This window comes from Vidua chalybeata, chromosome 15 (genome assembly GCF_026979565.1).
Source record: "Vidua chalybeata isolate OUT-0048 chromosome 15, bVidCha1 merged haplotype, whole genome shotgun sequence".
NCBI lineage: Eukaryota > Metazoa > Chordata > Aves > Passeriformes > Viduidae > Vidua > Vidua chalybeata.
In genome coordinates this window covers 14,644,866-14,665,894 of record NC_071544.1, presented here as the reverse complement: position 1 = coordinate 14,665,894, position 21,029 = coordinate 14,644,866, and the positions used below count along the sequence as shown (strand labels likewise).

At 40.4% G+C, this 21,029-nt stretch overlaps 1 protein-coding gene across 3 annotated transcripts in view; it reads left to right on the top strand.

The window, feature by feature from the left end:
* Window positions 1-21,029, top strand: part of RNF145 (ring finger protein 145) — a 46,691-nt gene that overhangs the window by 10,770 nt on the left and 14,892 nt on the right. For all 3 annotated transcript variants that reach the window (XM_053956821.1, XM_053956823.1, XM_053956822.1), the window contains exons 3-4: window positions 7,284-7,392; window positions 16,381-16,472. In XM_053956821.1, coding sequence (XP_053812796.1) covers window positions 7,284-7,392; window positions 16,381-16,472 — 201 coding nt within the window. The remainder of the gene's footprint in view (window positions 1-7,283; window positions 7,393-16,380; window positions 16,473-21,029) is intronic.

Below are 21,029 nucleotides of genomic sequence, written 5' to 3'. Positions count from 1 at the left end.
TGGTTGCTACTTTTGTAATAAACCAGTGAAATCTGACTTTTTGCTCCTTGTACAAGGGGTACTTTTGTCCTGGTGCACAATCACTCAGCAGTTCTTTTACTTCTTGCTTTTATGACATTGAATGTACGCACTTTTATTTCTCCAACTGGTGATTGCTGAGCAAGAAGAGCTTCTAAATTGTCAAACAAGGTACTTGTTTTAAAATATTTTCAGACTATTTTTAGTGACAAAACTTTTCACATAAAGTTGCTGTGTTTCATTTCCTTGGTTGTTGGGGATTTAAGCTGTGTCAGGGTGAAGCTGGGCTAAATCAATTTACATGCCTCCGTGACATTTTATATAGATTTAGTTGCATTGCTTTAGAGTATAACATTAATTAAGATGATGTATCAAAATTTATAAATTGGATTTGTAGGGAAAACAAAGTACTTTTCCACCAGTTTGGAGAATTGACCTTCTTTGAAGATACATTGGGGGAAATTAAGTGCCAGCATGTAATTTAAACAACAATTCACCGTGGTTGTGTTTCAACATGCTAATCTACTTTATTTAGGAAAAAAAAATCCTCTGTTCATATTTGCAGTTAGGAAATACTATCAGCAAATGCAGTGGCAGCTTTGCAATATCAAACAATCACTGAATTTCTTCTACAAGCCAGTATCTTGTAGTGCTATATATAGTGCTATATAAGAACTTCCAGCAGCTGAGGAAATTGAGTGCATCTATCTCAGGCAGATGCTCAAGGAGCAATTTGATTAGAGAGCCCTAAAAATTAATAAACTCTACCAGTCTTTATATAGTGAACCTTTTCCTGGAACTAAGGAGACAGAATAGGAATTTGTTCAGAACTGGAGGTTACCAGGAGTGTGTTTTCTGTTTAAATGTAACAAGTGAAATGATGTGTGTTCCTGTGTGATTCCCATTCCAGTTAGCAGTACTGCAGGTATAATAAAAGCTTCTGAAACGCACTTTGTTCTTTGCAAAAACTTTTCCTTTTCATATCTTTCCATGAAACAGCCCTTATCTGCTCGAGCAAAGGAAAATACTCAGTCCTGATAACCACTCAACCACAAGTTCACCTGCATGAAATTTAACTAAATATGCACAAAGCAGTGCAAACAGCAGAGATAAATTTCTGGTTAGAATTGGTGAAACCTCTGTGTAAGGTAGATTAGTGTTTATTGCCAGACTTCTCCATTTTCTTCTGCACTGTAGAGTAGCTGTGAGAAAACAGACACTCCTTTTTTGTGTATTTCTTTTGGTGGAGAAGGTGGAAAAAAGTTGAAACCACGTAATTTTCCTCCTCTGAAGAAGGGCAAAGCAATGCTGTTTGTGCCAACTGGTAAATACTCTGACTATATGGAAAGAGTCATGAGCTTAACCTATAATCAGAGTCAGGCTTGGAATTTAAGTCACTGTCATGGGTGAGGCACAGAATTGCACAAAATACAGGGTTTTCTTACTCAAGAGTAAAAATAGAGCAGTTTTTTAATCTTAAACTGTATTCTTTGTCATTACAAAAAATAAAAATAAATTCTCAGGGGAAAAAAATGCATTAAAGTATTTGGAATAGGTAGAAGGTGTGTCATCTTTCACAACCCTGTTTGTAATGACAGTTTCTTGAAGTGTATGGTTAAGTGTATACCTTAATCTCTTGGTCACATCACTTGCTAGGTGTGAACTGCTTGTTATGAATACTGCTTTTATGAGGGGGGCTTGAGGGAGGAGAAACCTGCTGGACTTCCTGCCCCTGTGTGCTGATTGCACACTTTGGTCTGCCCACTTCTCTTTAAGCTCTTGTGCTTTACGTAGAAGATCTTTTATTTAGATTTCTTTTAAGGGGAAAGGTACTCTACTCTGGTACAAAAACTGTAAGAAGTGCCAAGTGAAGCTTCAGTGTGAGAAGAAATTAGTTGGTTCATTACAGAAACAAAATTCCTAAAATTTCAAGAAGAGGATGCATGACTTAAATGTGTAAATACAGTTAATGCATACAAAGATGAGGTCCTGGTTAGAATCAGCATCTCTGGCTTTGCTGCCTCATGTCTGCTGTCTTTCTCCTGCCAGCAGCACTTAGATAAATGGCTAGTAGGACTATTTTCTGAGTGTTACTATTTAATTTTAAACTGTAGCTATTTTGAATCAAGTGCAATTTGATGACATGGACTTGGTCTTTATTTCTTAAAATAATTACTTGTTACATCTTCTCATTCTCTTCTTGGATAGAATGCAGCGTGTGCTGCAGTTGGTAGGACACAGGAGGAGGTAGAGAGTGTGCCATGCTCAAAATCCAGCACAGCTTTTTTTATTTTCTGACTCAAGATTCCTCTACTGCCCCCTAAATGTTGTAGGTTTTTCCTAAGCAGCTTTCTCAGCATACAGATACTTTCAGGTAGCTTTTCTGTATAAAGCTGATGTCTTTTTTTTTTGGAAACCCACATCACAACTTTTTTTTTTTTTTTTTTTTTTTTTTTTTTTTTTTTTTAAGGAGCCACTAGCAGCCTTTTTAAAAGGCAGTGCTTAAAATTTTTGATTCTGGATACCAGTCTCATGAGAGCATTGCAGCTTGTCTTAGTGATTTATAAAGAGCCTCTGAATCATATGGCAGAACTAGAATCAAAAGTCCATTTTATTTGTTCAGACAATACTGCAAATCTCTGTAAAGAACTCAGTTTCTTGGATTATTTATACTTAGAGTACCCAATCTGTTATGTATTTAAATATTGAAGAAACAGCTGTTGATGGCAGTACCCCAGTAATGAATAAATTGTTTTGTTGGCATTATTTTCACCGAGATGTGCAGATGTTGATAACAGGATTTCTGATCTCTGTTTATAGTTGTTCTGAGCCATGACTAAGTAAATGCCAATTTCCATATGTGCAAGTATGTTTAGATGTGTGCTTTCTCAGTTTTGAACTAATTTTCTGGCATTTTCTGGAGGATAGGTATGTAAAAGTATATATTTTAAAAATCCTCTCTTGAGATGGATGATTTAGACGTTGACAGTTTATGAAATCTCAGTGTGAATTGCAGTGTAACCAATCTGGTGATCCTGAGAATTAGACACTGAAAATAAAGGTGCCAGTTGTTTCTGTAGTACTGTGCCATCTCAAATGCAGGCTTTCAGAGGTATGTCCTGTTCTATTGGTACTTGCATGTCGTGGCCAGATTTTTGTCTGAACAAACTGAAATGAGGACAGTCAAGGATTAGGCTGAAGTGCAGTGACTAACTCAGAGTGCACTGATCCCTCTTTGAGGCAGGAGAGCTGGGTGTTGGGATGGAGTCTGTGGCTCATGGCTTGCTGCTTCCCAGCAAGTTGCTTTGAAAATCATGGACCCTTTACCTTTGCAGGATATGGGAAAATGGAAAAGTAGAGCCCCTAAATTAATTTCCTGGTCGAATCCAAGCACTTGTACTCCTACTTTCTGGCACTCCAAGAGTTGGTGTGGCCTTTTTAAGAAATGTTATGAACTCTTTGATGTGCAAAGTTCTCATTTTTAGACTAAATGTGCAGGAAACTGTGAGTGATAATATGAAATGGACACAAGGGATCTGTAATCATGCAAATGAGCACTAAAGTGCTTCATAAAGAGGATGAGTTGTGACTTTGATCATGTTCCAGAAGCCTCCATTGTGTGCAGTCAATAAACCTCAGACACCTGAGTCGGCAAAGAGGTAATTCTGGTGAGAGAAGCTGGGAACACCTTGGTGGTGCATAAATGGAGAGATTGCTGAAAGGCAGTTTGTGAGCTGCTGCTCACTGAACAATGAGCACTGCACAGCCAGAGGTTTTCATTGAGCTGAATCAACAGGTTGTAAGTGAGGTCATGAACTGGTTAATACACCAATGTTCTTCTCTAGCAGTGTTAACTTTGCTTTTCTGCTTAGGATGATTTTCACAGTTTATTTTCTCCAGTGGAGCCTAAACCTGTACCATCTCGCATGACGGTAGAAGTTCTCTGCTTCCTTGTGCTCCTGAACAGGAGCTGAGTGGGGGATTTATGTATTTTTAAGGGTGGCAGAATGTGTCTGCTGTAATGCTCCTTACAGCTGGAGGCATAAAGGTGCAAGTCTCTTTCTTGGTGTTGTGGCACTAAGGCACTCTGACTGCATTCAGTAAAGATTATTCTGTCTTTTCTTTATCTTTTTTTGTTTGTTGTTTTTAATGTGTGTTAGAACCATTCCTTTACTGGGGCAGGAATTGGGCTTCCCTGAGCCTGCTGCTTGCTTTATACAGAAATGTACGTGGTGAGTCAAAAGGGACAATGCACCAAGTCCCAAGAGCAAAAATAGCACAGCCCATATCAAAGGAGGGGAGTGCTCACTGCTGACACAGAGCTCAAAAACTCCATTTGGATGGAAGTGAGTGTTAGTTATTGTTAACCCTGCTCAGAGGTTACCCAGTAAGATGACTGTTTCTCAAACTGTAAGTCCTTGTGTGTGGGGACTCCCTCCAAAGGGATATATGTTCTCAGCATCGTGTTTTCTTCTGGCAGAGGAGGTGCAAATGAAAACAGAATGTAATGGTTTAGATGAGAAAGCTACTGTGAGAAATTTCATTTCCTGGTCCTTTTTTTTTTTTTTTTTTTTTTTGAAGTGGAGTCTTTATTTACATCATACACTAATTACTTCATTTGTCTGTATGAGAACAAAGGGAATAGAATATTATTGCAAGTATGTCTGAATTTGAGCTTGTCTTCCTTTTCTTCTGCAATCTGATGGGTTGGTAAAGAATTATTTGGTGTTTTTTTTAGTTTTTTTTTTTGGCAGAAGCTTTGTTGATAAAAATGAGGTTGGTACCACTTTGGGAATAGGGCCTCTGCAGCAAAAATGTAAATATTGCAGTATGAAGTGTGCTGAAATCTCCCTCTTACCAAGTCACAAGAAGAAATTGTAAATAAGATTGAATGGGAACTACTTTAAATGTCTCTTGCTCTCCCCCTCTTCAAAGTCTAACAATTAAACCAAATGGCTGCCTCAAAGTGAACATTTATATTCCAGCCCAAACTCCTGAGCAGTGGAGTTCACTGCTGAAGCTTCAGCAGTAACCTTGGCTGTCTCGTGCTGCTTCCCTGCACAGATCTGAGCATCTGTGCAGTGTGGAAGCCTGCTGGTTAGAAGGCACTGTGACAGCACTTGCTTCATCTTTTAATTTAGCCTTTTATTTTTTTTTTCCCACTCCTTTATTGTATCTTGAAGGATCCTAAGTATTTTGATTAAATTTGTGATCATGTAGAGAAGAATGAACTTTAGTGATATCTAAAATCCTTCCATGTATCACATCTTTGTTACTGCCCTCTAAAATGTGTAACTTTTACAGAAATGATCCTGCCATTGCTCAGGTACATCATCACATGGCCAAGGAACAGACTTCCTTGTGATAGAATAGGGTAAAGATGACAGAGCTTAAATACAGATACAGTAAACAGGTATTCTGAAACTATTTATAGAGTAATAGAGGAGTAAAAGACTGCATAATAAACTCCATTTAGTTCTCCACTTGAAGGTGAGTCACAGGCTACGGTGAGAAGGAAAGGTTTAGAGAGATTTGACTCGTGCTGGAATGATAGATGGTTGTGGGTTGTTCCTCAGGGAGAATTGTCCCTCACAAAGGAGCTAAGGGTGAATGCAGCAGAGGTGAGATGTAGGAATGTGTGCAGATGGTTTGAGAGCTCTGGAGCTGGCTCATGAGGCCGTGGTGCGGTGCAAGGTAGTGAAATGTCTTCATGCAGACAGCTGAGAAGTTCCTGCTCTTGTCATTTGTGTGTTTGGTAGAAGGAAGGTGGTGAACAGGAATTCCAGCAAATGCAGGTGTTTGTGAAGAAAACTGGTGGTGTAGAACATCTGATGTGCTGTAAGTAGAAGCAAGTTATTCTGTATAAAACAGTTGCTAGAAGGAAACTGATGGAGTGCTGTGTTTCAGGCCCCTTTAAAAGAGCTCAAAATAAAAATGATTCTGTTCTCCAGCCTGAACAGCCCCAACTCCCCCAGCCTGTCCTCACAGAGAGAGGTGCTCCAGCCCTCTGGTCAAAGTGATATTCTACAGAATTAGTGACTTGTATGACACTTGATTTTTAATAAAAGATACTGCCGATTATTTCAGCTTTTTGAAAACCACATCCTGAGACAAATGTGCAACTTGTCACATCCACTTCATGAAGATGATTGAAAAATTATCTTTAATGTTAAATACATAAATGATATAGTGGTATCTTAAAAAGGTAAGTAAATAGGCTGTGTCTATCATTGATCCTATCATCTGTCTTACCTGAATTGATCTCTCTCTGCTTGGCATCCTGTGGCTCTGTTGTCTTTTCTAGAAGCATCTTGCAAGATTTTGAAGACCAAACTGTTGGTAGAATTTTATAGAGGTGGCTTATTGAACATGGCAGATACTAAGCAGCCTTGAAATACTGCTTCATAAATACTGACTCTGAAATATCTTTTTCAAATACTGGAACATGCTGTGTTCCCCAGCTGGTTTATAGTACCTGGTTGTGCCACTGCTTATGAGTGCTTAATCTAGAGTTGCATTATTAAATATATTTCAAGAGCTAAAAATATAAATTAGCTAAAAAGACTGTGCCTGATATTGCTGAATAAATGTATGAAACTTTAAATGTGACATGACTGGTGTGGCTGTGAGGGTCAGGATACGTTCTCTAACATTTTTTTCTTAGCTTCAGGGGAGTTGTTGACTGTTGCTGGGTTGTTTTCCTAAATGGATTTCAGTGCCAGGCACTTGAGCTGACCTTCAGAAAGAGCACAGGTGCACTGCAGTGATGGAGAGAGAGCTTGGAAATAAATATTTGTAAGAGCACCGTGGGCTGGGTTTTTGACCTGCAGCCTGTGTGGAAAGGAGGAGTGTGGACATGCACCACCCACTTATGGAGTGGACTTCAAAGTACTGCTTTATGTGGGTCTCTGAGTGAGATCCTTATGAAAATAAGGATCAGGGCTCTGCTTGTTGGAGAGGCTGCTGAGCAGCCAGGCTGTGGTCTTAAAGTGTAAAGCTGGATCTGCATTGGGTCATTTTCAGCAGCCTCACTAAATGCTAATGAGAAGTGCAGGAACTGCTGGGATAAAAAGCTACAAATCCTAGGCTGTGGCAGGTCTTGTCCTTGATTTATGCAACCCTGATAGCTGAAATGGGCTTTAATATGACTAATAATGGAGTAAAGCCTCTGTGTCCCCATCTTAAATTGTGAACATGCTAAGTGTTATTTTAATTTGGTGCTAGATAGTATTTTTTAAAATACCAACATCTGCTTTTTGTTACAGGTTACATCTTAAGTGTTGTGCTCCTAACTTTACCAAGGCAACACCTGGTTCAGCTTTACCTGTACTTTCTGACTGCACTGCTGCTTTATGCTGGGCACCAAATTTCCAGGTAAGGATAAATGGATAAAATTTTTTAGCTTGGTTTGGGAATTTGAAAAATAACAGTTATTTTGTTAATATTGTCTATAAATGGTTTTGTGGAGGCCTTTTTTCTATGTCAGACACCTAAATCTATCTTGTTGTTCTTTGTCTTTGGAAAAGTTTACAGAATTAAATATGCAGTCAAGTAGTTCTTTGAAGTCATTGAAAAAGCACCAGGAATTTTGAGCTACTTGTCTGGGGAGTGTAATGCCCACTGATCTCAGGAGAGAAAGCACTTACCACAGGACTAAATGTGAACTCTCATGCAGTTACCTAAGTTACTCAGTGGCTCAGCTAAAATGCTTTCAGCACTGGGGTGTTTTACACAGCAGACAGGATGTTACTTTTAGTTTCCTGGCACCTCAGGAGAGAGAGCAAATAGAGATCTGGAATCCACTAAAAGCAAAGTAGTAGTGGAATTTATTCTTAAAATGTATTGCACAAATTTGAATTTACTGTGGATGCAGGTGTTTTGGATCTCAAATACAGAGCAGGAGTCTGGAGAACTCTGAGTCAAGCAAGACAAAATCAACCATCTTTGTTTGGCTCCAGCTAACTGTGTTGTAAGCCAGTGTAAACTTTCATACTGACACAATGTATAATTGGAACCAAAGACACTGCCATCACATTAAAGGCTTTGCATGGGAAGTTTTGAAAGTATGTATTCAAGCCTGACTTACTTTAGTGCCTGCTGATGGGAAACATTTAAAAATGTGCTTTCAATTGATTTAATGGAAGTAATGGTTTTGTTATTTCCGCATCAAAATTGTTGTTCCAGAGCATTTGCTGGAATGTTTTTCTTGATATGTTGCAGTTCAGGGGAGTGTTAATGAAGGTTTTGTGATGATTTGACATGTCGCTGTTGTGGCTGTCAGAGTTGCATTTAGTGATTTCCTGAAAAGGATGAGTGTACAAGAGAGGAGTTACAGCCTCTTATTGCCTCGGTAGGAAGGAAAAAAGAGTTTATTTGTCATCCTCAGGAGAGTCCTGAGTTGTTATAGATGGAGTTTATGTGTGTTTCTTATAGGGTTAAAGGTTTATTTATTACAAGAAGCAACCTAAACATTATTTAAGTGCTGAAATAATAAATCTAGTAACAAAGGCTCATCAGATACAGGGCTTTGGTGCAGAGCATTTACAGCTGGAGCTGTTTATGCCACTCCAGGTCTTTAAATTTTTAGAAGAAAGGGAGGTGTTATGCATTTGGTTGATACCTTAAGGGATAGCACTGTGTTGTTTTTAATACCTTGTTTGTATTTCTGTGTAATAGGAATTCTGACTTCTGTTGCTTTGTGAGGTTTGAGACTTAATAGGCTTTATTGTAACATATTTAGTAAACACTGCTTGGACTGTTCTTTGTGTTCCTACTAAGCTTTCTCTATTTGGTGCTCCTAGGGCGAGTTAATAAAGGCTTTAATTAAATCTTGCATCAACTAGCACAAAAAATATATTTAATTAAAAGATGTCATGGATTCAAATAGTCCAGCAGTATTCCCAAGGTATTTTGCAAGGCAAATGTAGCTGCTGACACTTCTGAGTGAGCTTACCCATTCCCTAGGCATAAGGCTGGTTTGGTTTGGAAGGAAGCACAGTGCAAGGGGCTCTCAGCTGAAACCTTTGTACAGTCAGGGAATGTGGGGAGTGACACTTGAATTAGCCTTACAAAAGAATTTTTGAATCCCATCAGTTTTCATACTGAAAATAGTAAAATGTGACAGACATATCTGTTGGCAGAGCCATTCCTCTTATTGCCAAAGCTATCCAGTTCCAACTTATGTTTCTATTTAGCAGCCTGATCATAACAAGACATACAGTAGTCACATGTGCAAACTGTTTTTCAGTGTTTTTTGTTAGTAATTCTGCTCAGAGCTGAAAACTTCCAGGGACTTGCTTGGATGCACTACCAGTTGGGATGCTATTTAAGACCAACGAAGAGGTCTTATATTGAGGCCAGTTTGGTTAGTGCAAATTATAGAACAAGACCAGAATCATCTGGCACTTGTGACTCTGCAGTGTCCTGGAAATTGTGAGCTGTTGAAAGACTTCAACTTTCAGTGCTTTTTTTCCACCCCAGAAATAGCTTGCAGTTCATCTGCAAGTCTGGGAATAAGATCATCTGAATTTTATAGTTAAGCTCTGACTTCAGACTTCCAGGTTTATGTGACCTTGACAAGTCACTTAATTTTTAAAATGTTTTGTTTCCTTGCCTGCTGAGCTGAGAATTACCTTAATGTGTAAAGATGGTTTAGGTAATATTTGTGAATACTTGGAGCACCCCAGAAAATGCTACATTTGTATGTACCATGCTAACCTGGCAATTTGGGTGGAAATAACATACCATCTGTTTATGGAAAGAAGAGAAGTCAGCTTTAAAAACCCAAAATCCAATTTAATGAAATCTCTTTGCCTTAGGTTTCCTGCAGCAGTCTCCAATTTCAGGAGAAATTATTTTAATAAGTGAGTGGCACAGTAATAGGAACAGCTTGAGCTGGTACCTCCAGCCAGGGACCCAGAGCTCACAAATCCTTGGGCCTTTGTACCCTTCCAGTCACTGCACCCATCTTGCATCCACTCTTCATGTGCTTTGCAAACACCCCTTGGTCCAATGGTGGGGTTTGGTCTGGGATCTTCTTTTTCCATGTTGGATTCTTTTTCTGTCTCCAGGTGGGTGTGGGCTGCTTTTATCTGGCTGGGTTGCATCTTCTGCTGAGTTGTGGCCTCCTTATCTTCCAGTTCACACTGGTCTCGGGGCCCCCCTTCGTGTAACTGAGCAGAAGTTCAAGATAAGTTTGACTTTTGTAGGTGGGAGGTTGGAGCTGGTGCAAGTTTGGAGCTTGTGGCTTAAAACTACAGCAGCTTTAGCTACTTCTGCTAAGCAAAGCTACTCAGACAAAAGAATACAGTTAAAAGAACACAGCTAACTAAACTTGATTTACAACAGTCCTGCTTTTTTTATTACGCATTCCTGCTCATGTATCAGAAAGAACTCACAAAGTCTTTAAATACAACCCTTAGTCTCACATGTGATGTTATTCCAAGCAACAGGCACCTTATTAGCAGAGTGAGCAAGTCACCACTGGATGCAGCATCTTAATATAGATTACACTGCTGTTGGTGACCACCCAAAGAGGGTTTTCCACCATCAGTGTTGTGCTTCCTTCTTCACTTTTTCCAAGACATGATTTTGCACTGAGTGGTGACTAGAATTTTTTGTCCATCATTTTGGACACGTTCCAGCAGTTGATGCAGGTCATCAGGTTTTAGTGGTTTCCTCACCAGTGCAGGATTCATTCTGATGGGGATAGGTAATAAATTTTAGCTTCAGTATAATTGGACTGTAATAATTGATTGGACATAATAGGAGCTGAATAATTAAAATTGCATCCCACGGTGTTTCTACAGTTAGAAGTAATTGAGTGATTATTTGTCCCTATAGTGATGTTATTTACAAGCATAAGATCACAAAGAGTTGTTACACAAACACATCCTTTCCCAATATAGGCAAGTACAGTTTCAGGGGTTTCTTTGGAATGTATTTCAAGTTACAGACATTTTGTTCAGTATCAAAACAAATGTCTTGAGCTTTGATGGTTTTACTTTCACAAATAAATCCCCATTGTTCTCTAACAACACAACATCCACAATGCACATCAACACTGACACTGCCATTTGATTCTGTTTTGTTGGGCCCATACTCAGCTCTCGTGGGTAGAGAGCAGTTCCATCATGATTCAATCCTAATACTGGGATTGGGTCTGTGGTGTATTCTGATGTGGTGCATGTTATTGAGACAAAAGCTGTGCCATTATATGGACTATATGGGAAATTGGCTGCTTACCACCACCGTTGGAATTCTCTCTCAAAATCAGTTGCATTTTCTCCGTTTTTTTTTTTAATTTCAGTGTGTAAGATACACCCTTCCCCTTCTCTTATGGTTGTGGCTGCCACAGATTGTATCTACAATTGTGCTTGGATGCAGCTAAGAGCTAGTGCTGATTTCAGAAATTTGTGGGATCAGCTCCTCCCTTACCTGTGGAGGGCTGGTGGCTAAGCTTGTTGTGCTGGGCAGTGAGGCAGTGGTTGATAGTAACTTTTTTCACAGGTTGCATTAACACATATTCTGTTTATTTGAAATATGGTGTCCAACCACACCTAGCAGCTGGAATTGAATATTAAACAGCAGTAGCACTGGGGCATTCAGCTTTGGTCTTGCTGATTCTCTCTATTAAAGTTGGATTATGAGCTGCATTGGATTCACAACAAAAAATGAGAGCTGCTTCTTTGGGTTTTGCAGAGCTTTAGGGGTGGGTAACCCAGCCCCTAACAATCTATGTGAATTAGCTCCCTCTTTAGTCCTGTTAACTTTATACCACACTGAATTGTGCATTGATTGTGTACTTAGCCATGCAGCTGTGGTCATCTGGGTTAACAGCACCAAGAGTGGTGAGTGAGCTGTCCCACTTCATCTCTTCAGAGTATCAGTTCTTCATAGTGCCATCATTCATTATCTGGCTGGTTTCTCAGCCCTCGTTTGACATGAGACTGGTGTATCCAATTTTCTTTTCCTAAAGCAGCAATGCATTTGTCCAGGGCTTTTATCCTCTAAGCTGAGTCGTAAATAAGTGAGTCTTAATTGATTGAGAGTTCCATGTAGTGGCCAAATTTCCTGGGGCCCCCACCAGCTGTCCTAGTAATATATGGCCATTCCTCCTGGCACAAGGCCACTGTGTGCTCTTTAGATAATTGAGCTGTACCATAAATCTTTTCTCAATTTTGCAATACCTTGGCCAAGGGCATCCCCTTTTCTACACTGAGTTTGTTCCCTGTTACCAGAAAGAATAAAGAAAAAGCAGCAAAATGATTGTCAGGGAGACCCTCCTGTGGAGTTACGAGGTTGAAAGAGGAGTGTAGGTGCAGCTGGATCCAGTCTTAGTGTCAGACTTGGCCAACAGTTTGTATCTAAAGGATTAGATTTCCCATTGCTATGAGGGACCTGAACCCCATTTTTACATATGGAATTGAATCCCCTTTCTGCGTGCTCATTACTGTCTGATGAGGCTGTGCAGCTGTGAGTGAGCTGCAGTAGAGGGGAGACTCAAACACACCCTGATACTGAGAGGGACTCAAACCCCCTGCAGGACCTTCTCCAAATCTACCTGGGGAGTTTTAACACTCACCCTTCAATGCCTCCTGCTCCAGAGGTACCTGGTGAGCTCACCTGATGCCAGCACTTGGGTATTGGGAGACAAGAAGCTGTGAAAGTGGTCTGAGATCCCATCTGATTTCCTGCAGCAGTTTCCAATTCCAAGAAAAATTAGTTTAATAATGGAGAGATACAGCAATAGGAACAGCTTGAGCTGGGTGCCTGCAGCCAGGGACTCAGAGCACAGAAATCACTCAGCCTTTGTACCCTCCCAGTCAGTGCACCCATCCTGCATCCGCTCTTCATGTGCTTTGCGCACATCCCTTCGTCAGTGGTGAGTGGTCTGGGATCTTCTTGCTCCCTGTTGGATTCCTTCTCTGTCTCCAGGTGGGTGTGGGCTGCTTTTATTTGGCTGGGTTTGCATCTTCTGCTGTGACCCAGAGCTCACGCTGCTCTCAGGGCCTCCCTTCCTGTAACTGAGCAGAAGTTCAAGATAAGTTCAGCTTTCCTAGGTGGAGCTTGCAGCTTGTGGCTGAAGACTCCAGCAGCTTCAGCTACTCATGCTAGGGAAAGCTACCCAGACAAGAGAATGCCGTTTGAAAGAATTCAGTGAACTAAATTAATTTACCACAGCCACGTTGCTCCTGACAAGGAAGATGGATGCTGGTTTTATTTTTTATGTAGTAGCACAAGTGTCTTGCTTAAAAGAATCATGTTTCTTTTACCCATTTCCAGCAAAAAGTAGCTTGGGAAAAATAAGTGCTGCAGTTACGCAGAATAGAAGTGATATGATTAAACACACTGTTAATGCTAAAACTGGAGTTCACATCATTATCTTATTTCAGGTTTTGCAGTTTTATTATGATTGTATCCCAGGTGTGTTGAGCCTCACAGAGCTTAAAATGAGAAGGGGGGGAGCAAGAGACTGAATTGTTTCTTATGGACAAACTTAAAATACAGTTGATTTTAAGGTTTTCTGTAGACATTAGAAACCTATGAGAGTGTGTTTGATGTTGACAGTGGAGATTAATCAGCCAAAGTAAATGTCAGCAATATGAGTCAGGTCAGATAACCACTGTACCTTATATCAGTCAATTATAAAGCATATTTTTAGTAATGGAAGACCTTTTTGTACTTCAGTAACAAGAAAGACTATCACCTTTGGAGCAATTTAGTCATGACTGTCCATGGGTACCTGTTAACAGGCCAGCAGTTGGATTAAATGAGACTGGGAATGCATCTGCAGAATGAACAGCAGGCAATCTGATCTAAGCTTTATTATTAAATCCTAATTTTCCAAAGTAATATAGTTTCAGTCATTTTATTAACTAGTAAATAATGATTTTAGCATTCTTGTTTTCTTACACTGCTGCAGTAAAGTGAACAATCCTCAAATGTAAAAGCTGGAGATTAATACAGTTTTAATTGATCAAAATTGAGTGCAGGCACTTGCTTTTTTCAGCATCTTGTATGGCACTGCAGCTGTTAGAGGCATCTTCTGATTGGTGTCTGTGCCAAATGATCTTTGTGTTTGTACTGGTAATAGGAGAATCATTGCTTTCGCTTTCCTCATTCAGACATCAGCTAAAAATACTGTTTAAAAAATTTAGGAGATCTTAAAACATTGCTTCTCCAAAGTGGTGAGCCTAGAACTCAGTTATAATTGAGAGTTACTTAGAGAATTCAGCCAAGTGCAGACCTCTGTGCAGATGACTGAATCAGACAACAGCAAGAAATGCAGCTCGAAGAAATTTGGGTCATCTCCAAGCACGTTCTGGTGTTGAAGAAGCAACTGTAAGTGCAGCTTTGTTCGTGTCTCTTGGCTAAGTTGTGTAAGGTCATCTTGCTGCACTTGGTATCCTGGATGATTTTATAACCTGTTTCCTAACAAATATAGAAGAAACTTGATGTCTTCACTGCTTTCCTTCCAGCAGCTTAGAAATAGCCACCCAATGTTTCCACCCAAAATTTGAGGATGGAGCATGATTTTTCTAAGACAAAAAGCCATCTCCAGCATCTTGCAAGTGCTGTCATTTTTTTCTCTCTTCTGTAACTGATGGATTATCCTGTTTGTGCTTTCAAGAAAGTGCTTTCTCCTGGTCCATATGATGTAAATAAATAAAAATAACCCCTTTGCCCAAAGGACTACAACCTTATGGATTTTGGAAGGTGGAAAAAAAAGCATTTGTGCTTAGTTATACCTGGAGAACAGAACAATTCTATATACCTAGAATTGTCATTTGAGGTGCCTTTTCAGTCCTCCTGTGTTTTTAATTGTAGGTTGCAGTCTAAAGAACTCATTTCAACATACCTCACATATACCATGACACTTGAAAAGCTGCTCTGAGTAGGCAGTGTTGTCAGCTATGAAGAACAGGCTTTGAAGTGTTTGTTTTAGTACTTGAGATTTATGTCTTGAATTCCAGAGATTTTTTGCAAGTGAAAACGTGAATACCTTTGCTTGGGGTAGCAAGTTAATCCTAGGAGCAGGGTATATTCCTGCATTTCTGGGGAGAAGTGAATGGTCCCAGTAGCACTAAATTGCATCTATTTCTGCACTGAAATAAAAAGAGCAATTCTTGTGTTCGCTGTGGTTTCCAGTCCTGTTTTGCTGTGCTTTGTCTGCATCTGCTCCCAGCAAGTGTGGCTGGCCTCAGTGATAAAAATAAACACAGAATAACTGAATTGCCCCTCGAGCAAACAGCCTCTGCGAGCTCCACGCGGGGTCAGACCAAGTGTGTCTGTCTGGCAGGTAGATGTGAGTCCTAGACAGGATCAGAAACAAACTCGGGGGGTTTGTGCTGCTGATGCCAGAGCTGGTGGTGCCCTAACAAGAGTGGAGCTGCAGCTGCCCTGGAGTGGAGCAGGAAGGGTCACAGGGCATGGCAGAAAAACGGGCTGGATGTGGAAGGTCAGTATTGCCTGCTGTCTGATGGCAGGGGATTAAGGAGCCACTGCAGAATTCCTGCTGTGCTGCTCCAGGATCAGCTTGTGAAGGTGTGAAATGCCTGCTCTTCGTGTGAGGTTCATATTTGAGTTCTGCTGATGTGTTAACCTACTCAAGGGCAGGGCCAATGGATGACCAGCAACAACAGAAAACTGCCCAGGGTCCTCAGGTTCTTACCTTGCACTTTGGTTGCCAGAGCCCACCCTCCCAGCCCACCTTTTCTGAGGGGAATTCTGAGAGATTTTCAAGCTCTCTTACTATGTCTGTCAATGGTGTTTTATCAGTTTGTGGGTATCTGGTAGGATAGAACTAAACTTTTAAATTGTGTTGGACAAAAGGGTGATGTAGCAACTCTGTTCCTGACTCTATGACTATTGCTTTTCCTTCATATTTATCTTTTAATTGAATGTAAAGAACTTCTTAAGTGCAAAATTCTATAAGCATTGAATTGGAAGATCTCTCTGTGAAGCTCTCAGATTTTTTTTTCACACGTTGCTGGTGGGAAAAGAAATTATTGTTAGGAAGAAAAACACTTAATAAGGATACTTAAAAATGGAATGGTGCCTAAGAGGCTTTTTCAATAAGCAGTTTTGAGGCCACGCTCTGAAGAACAGCTTAGATGTCCCAAAGGATTTTTACAGCTCTGCCAGTGAGTCTAATTACAGATAATTCTGCGCTCGCTTAAGTCATGCCTCAGTTGGATCCTTCCATCAGCATGGCTGCTGGAACAGTAGTGTTAATATTGCTTTTTGCTATTTAGTTAATTGGCTGTGATGTACACTGAAGTTACATATATGTGGAATGAATAAATTGCTTCTTGTCTGAATCAGATGGATCATAATAGTTTGTGGGTTTGTGTTTTTTAGGGATTATGTGAGGAGCGAACTGGAATCAGGCTATGAAGGACCAATGTACTTGGAGCCTCTCTCTATGAACCGTTTCATGACTGCTTTAGTAGGTAAGTGCTTCAAATAATTGAGAGGAGAAAGCTCTAATTCTCTTCATTGGAACCTATGCATGTTTTACCTCTTTGTTTCAAATCTCTTTTATTACTTTAACTTGTTGTGATACTACTTATTAATATGCAAGAGGCGTGGGAGGATAGCTGTATCCTGCCTGGATTTTTCTATGCCACTGATTTACCAATACCCCATACTTGCAGCTCTGAAATACTTTCCAGGTCTGTTTGTTATGCTCTGCCTCTGTTATTCTCAGACTATGCAGTCTGATTCACAACAACTGGAGTGTCTGTAATAGCCTTTATGTGGAAAGTACTGTAGAAATTTCAGTAGTTATGTGCATTTGTAGTGTTTTTGTCAATTCAAGTGTTGTACACATAAATTCTTCGTTGGCTTTATAGCTAAACACTGTCATTCTCTTATGAAATCTGATGAAATACATTGATGGGTGTGAGCATGGGACTACAGGCTACTGGTTTTCTTACAGAGTCCTGAGGATATTTTTAATTAGAGTTAAGGAATGACAAGTCAAACACATTTAAATTGTTTGATTAATGGCAGAGGTGAGTCCCCTACCTAAAAATCCCAAATAAATAATGAAGAATTGGACTTCTAGAGTGTTTCCTTACCCTTTGAACTTTGACTAGAAGAGAATAAATTCAGTGTTAAGGTTGCTACACCAAACCATATGTTCTCCTGAGAGGATACTGGAATACACACACATACACACCCCACCATGTGTATTTTAAAATGAAGCCTGAGACAAGCTTGCAAGAAAAATCTTCCTTAATTCCTTTCACTAAGATCTATGGTTTTCATCAGATTATTGAGAGATTTAGTCAGCCATGTACTACTGTTGGCAAAACTCAGCTGCTTTCTGTTTACTTGCAGCTGCTACTGGCAGATAAAAATGGGTTTACTATTTTACAGTGTGCTAGATCTGACAGAATTTACCCATCTTCTGTTTGCCTGCATCCTTACTTTCAAATGTGGCATTTGTCTTTGATTTTAATATTTTTAGTAGAAGTAGCACTGGTAATTTTCAAGGAAGGATTATTTAGATATAATTTCCTTTCTCTTCTGAATGTCTAGGTATGCTTTCCTGTCTTGTCAAATGATGCCAAAGTACAGCTAAAGTTTCTGGTGTGTTTTTTTATGAGAAAATGTTTGTAATTAGTCCTGTGACTCTGTCCCAGGTGCAATGCAGGGTTCCATGGTAAAGCAGAATACCTCAGAGAGCTTCACAAAGCATCATGCAGGCCTGGGCAGGAAGAGATCAGGAGGCATTGTGTGTCATTCAGTAACACGTAAAAACTAAACCCAGAGTCAAACCCAGCATGCTGCATCTAGGTTTTAATAGGCACTAAAAACAAGTGAGAAAAAGATAATAGTTTTATTCAATAGAATTTTGGGTTGTAGTGGATATCAGACTAAAGTGTCACCTTACTGTAATTGTGTTTCAGAACTAGGTGCTTGTGACTGTACTAGCAAATATGTATGTGTTAACATATTTAATATCCCCATTCTTAATTTTCCTTATTCTTTCAAAGCCAACTTGAAAATGTAATTTTGGTCTTGATGACAAGCAGTCATCTTTGGAGATGACTTGTGAAAGTGGTCTGTGAGGCTTGACAGTGTTTTGTATAAATATGAAATGTTTTCTCAGATTTGTTGTATACAAGTTTATTTATTTAGTGGAGACTCAGGAATACACAGCACTGAGTGGTGCCATCTTCTCAGCAAAATTAATGTACAGGTGCTTAGCTCCATCTTTTTCTCACACATTCTGACAGGGAGTTGTGCTGCAGCACTGCTGACAGGCACCAAAGCAGGTGCATGAGGGAATGGAATAATGGTGCTACTGGTACAGCTCTGGTTCCTGAAGTTCTGGTCAGAATTAAGGGAATGATGTACAGTACCAGTTGGTTCACAAATGTAACCTTTGTTTATGATTTCATTAATTAATACTTTCTGAATGGGATCTCACAGTCATTTTTTCCCCTGCGTTTAACTCAGTCTGATGACTGATGTCTATGGATAATAATGTGATCCTTAGTGCTGGATGGAAGAAATAAATGTCTTTGGAGATGTGCCCTTGGATGAGTGAGCCACTTTGGAGCACATCAGCTGTGAACTTTCCAAAGCTGCTGCATGGTTTTGCAAGTGATGCTTATTCTTATGGCACAGTAATGGGGTTTTGTATTAACTTTAGGATGCCTTGTTTTTGAGTAAATCACTGATGTAGCCAGGGAATTTATTAACATCAGCTTTCTAAACTTGTGAATGAAATAAAGATGTTTTTCTTCTCCAAGCTTGTACAGTGGCTGTACCATGTCAACTTTCTTGTTGAATATTTTCCATTAACTTCTGCACTGAGAGGTTCTGGCTACCTGTCAGCAATGTTTAATGTGTCTGTGGAGGTTTGGGGAAGGGAAAAAATGGGCAGGAAGTTCACACAGAATGGATTTCTTCCTTATTGCCTCATTCCCTAGCAGAGGACCCTGGCTGGTGTCTTCCCGGGTGTGTTGCAGCTGTTGGGTTCATTAGTTGTGTCTGTCAGTTTACAGGGTGCAAACATTGACCCGGATTTGATAGTCATAGCAGATACTTGGAGTGTTAAAATCTATGGTTTGATGTGAGGTTATTTTCTCTGGCTGATCCTGCTGTGTGATGTTGATGACTGATGCTGTGCAGCCCCTCCTGCAGATAAAGTGTGATTTACTGCAGAGAGAGATTGGCTGTCCTGAACTAAGGTGCTGCTACCCCGGTTTAAAATGGGAAGTACCATCAATCAAAGCTCCATTGGAGATATTCATGCCTTTCCTGCAGGGTTAAGAATTGACAAGGTGCACACTCAGGGAGGAGGCTGGAGCCTCCAGAGAAAGTGTTCCATGTATTTCCTTTGATGGTGTGTACAGTTCTCCTTCCCATGACAAGTAACTTTTGATCAGTGTTTAAATTAAAAAGATGGGAGGGCCAGAGCTGAGCAGGGATGAGCAGCACACTCCACACATGGCTGTTGGAGGAAAGCAGGTTCTGCTGTTTACTGAGCCTGAACTCAGAAGCTCTAATTTGTGATCAGAGAGCTCCAGAGTCATCCCAGAGAGCACTGGATTGTTTCAAGTGATGCTGTTGCAGTATTTGATTTCAGATGACAGCACTTACAAAATGCTGAAGAACACATTGCATGCTGGTGTTTGTGTCCCTTTGTGTGTGAAACTGAGTTGCCTTAGTTACCATGAGGCACAGAAATCCTCACAAGCTGCCTGCCAGGCTCCTGAATATGACAGCACAGCAGTGTGCTGGTGGTGTCTTAAATAGGGTTGTAGCAACGTGTGTGTGGGCAGAGAACAACAAAGCAGAGGGAGAATGCTTCAGAGCTGGAGTCTGCTGAACGTTTAAAGAGATGCGTGGAGTAACTTTCTGGGAGGCTCAGAAGACCCAGTAATGCTGAGGGTGTCATGCTGAGAGCAAGGGTGCTTGTTCTGCAGAGACATCTGCTAATTCAGAAATACATCTATCAAAATGACAGTTGGAATTTAACTTGAAAGAGGACAGTGTGAAGGAGGGAGAACTTTGTATGCTTAAGTAGTAGATATTAGAGATTGCTTTCAGCTCAGTTGCAGTTATTTTGAAAGCAGAAGTCCTTCCTTAGGTAGGGAAGCTTGGCAGAATGAAAGCAAAACCCTGGTGCTGCTGTTTCTCCTCTGGCAGCTTCCCTCCCCAGCCCATCCACAAGGGCTTACAAGGTCAGTGAGCTCATGTGAGCACATGGAGCTCACGCTGACCTAGAGATGTTACTGGGCTTGGTCTGGTTCCTCTCTTTTCCTAAGGCCAGCTCCTGGTTTCAGGGAGAGTTATGAAATGCAAACATTGTGGAGGTAGTTCCAAACCAGGGCATTAGCACTTGAATTTAGTACCATGCATTGTGGCATTTGATATAAATTAACATAGATGGTGAGGAAGGGTCTGTTTTCAAATAATATGCCATAAGTTTCTTCCTTACTGCAAAATGATGAGTGAGGATTGTTCTTATCCAGGCAATGTGCATTTTACCCCATCCAGTTTCCTCTGGGATCAAGGGTACAACTTCAGTGTCTCTGATGGGAGCAGTTATACTGAAGTGATCTTAGTGCTTTAGAATTACCACCTTCCAAATCTGTGGGTGTGTGGGGGAGATGTGCTCATGCTTGTGTCCCCACCAGCTATTAAAGAGAATTTAGTTGTTAATTATCTGTCACTTGCAAGCTTCAGTGATCATTCTGAGCAACTGCCTCAGGGCTTTATGAAATTATTGAAGTCTCAGCTGCTGACCTGGCTATTCTCCTCTTGCTGTTCTTGGTCAGTAATTCCTCTTGACAGTGGAAATATTGTTGCTCTAAAAGCCATTTGGGACCTTTGATTGCTTTTTTGTGTAGGTCAGGATGAAATAGTGTAGCTGGGCTTCAGAAAAGCTGCTGTGTGTACAGATGCTGATGGGATTTCAGCTGAGCTGGGGGTGGTGAGGAAAAAGAGGGCTGGCTTGTTGAGTTATCCTCTGTATGATATATTCCTGG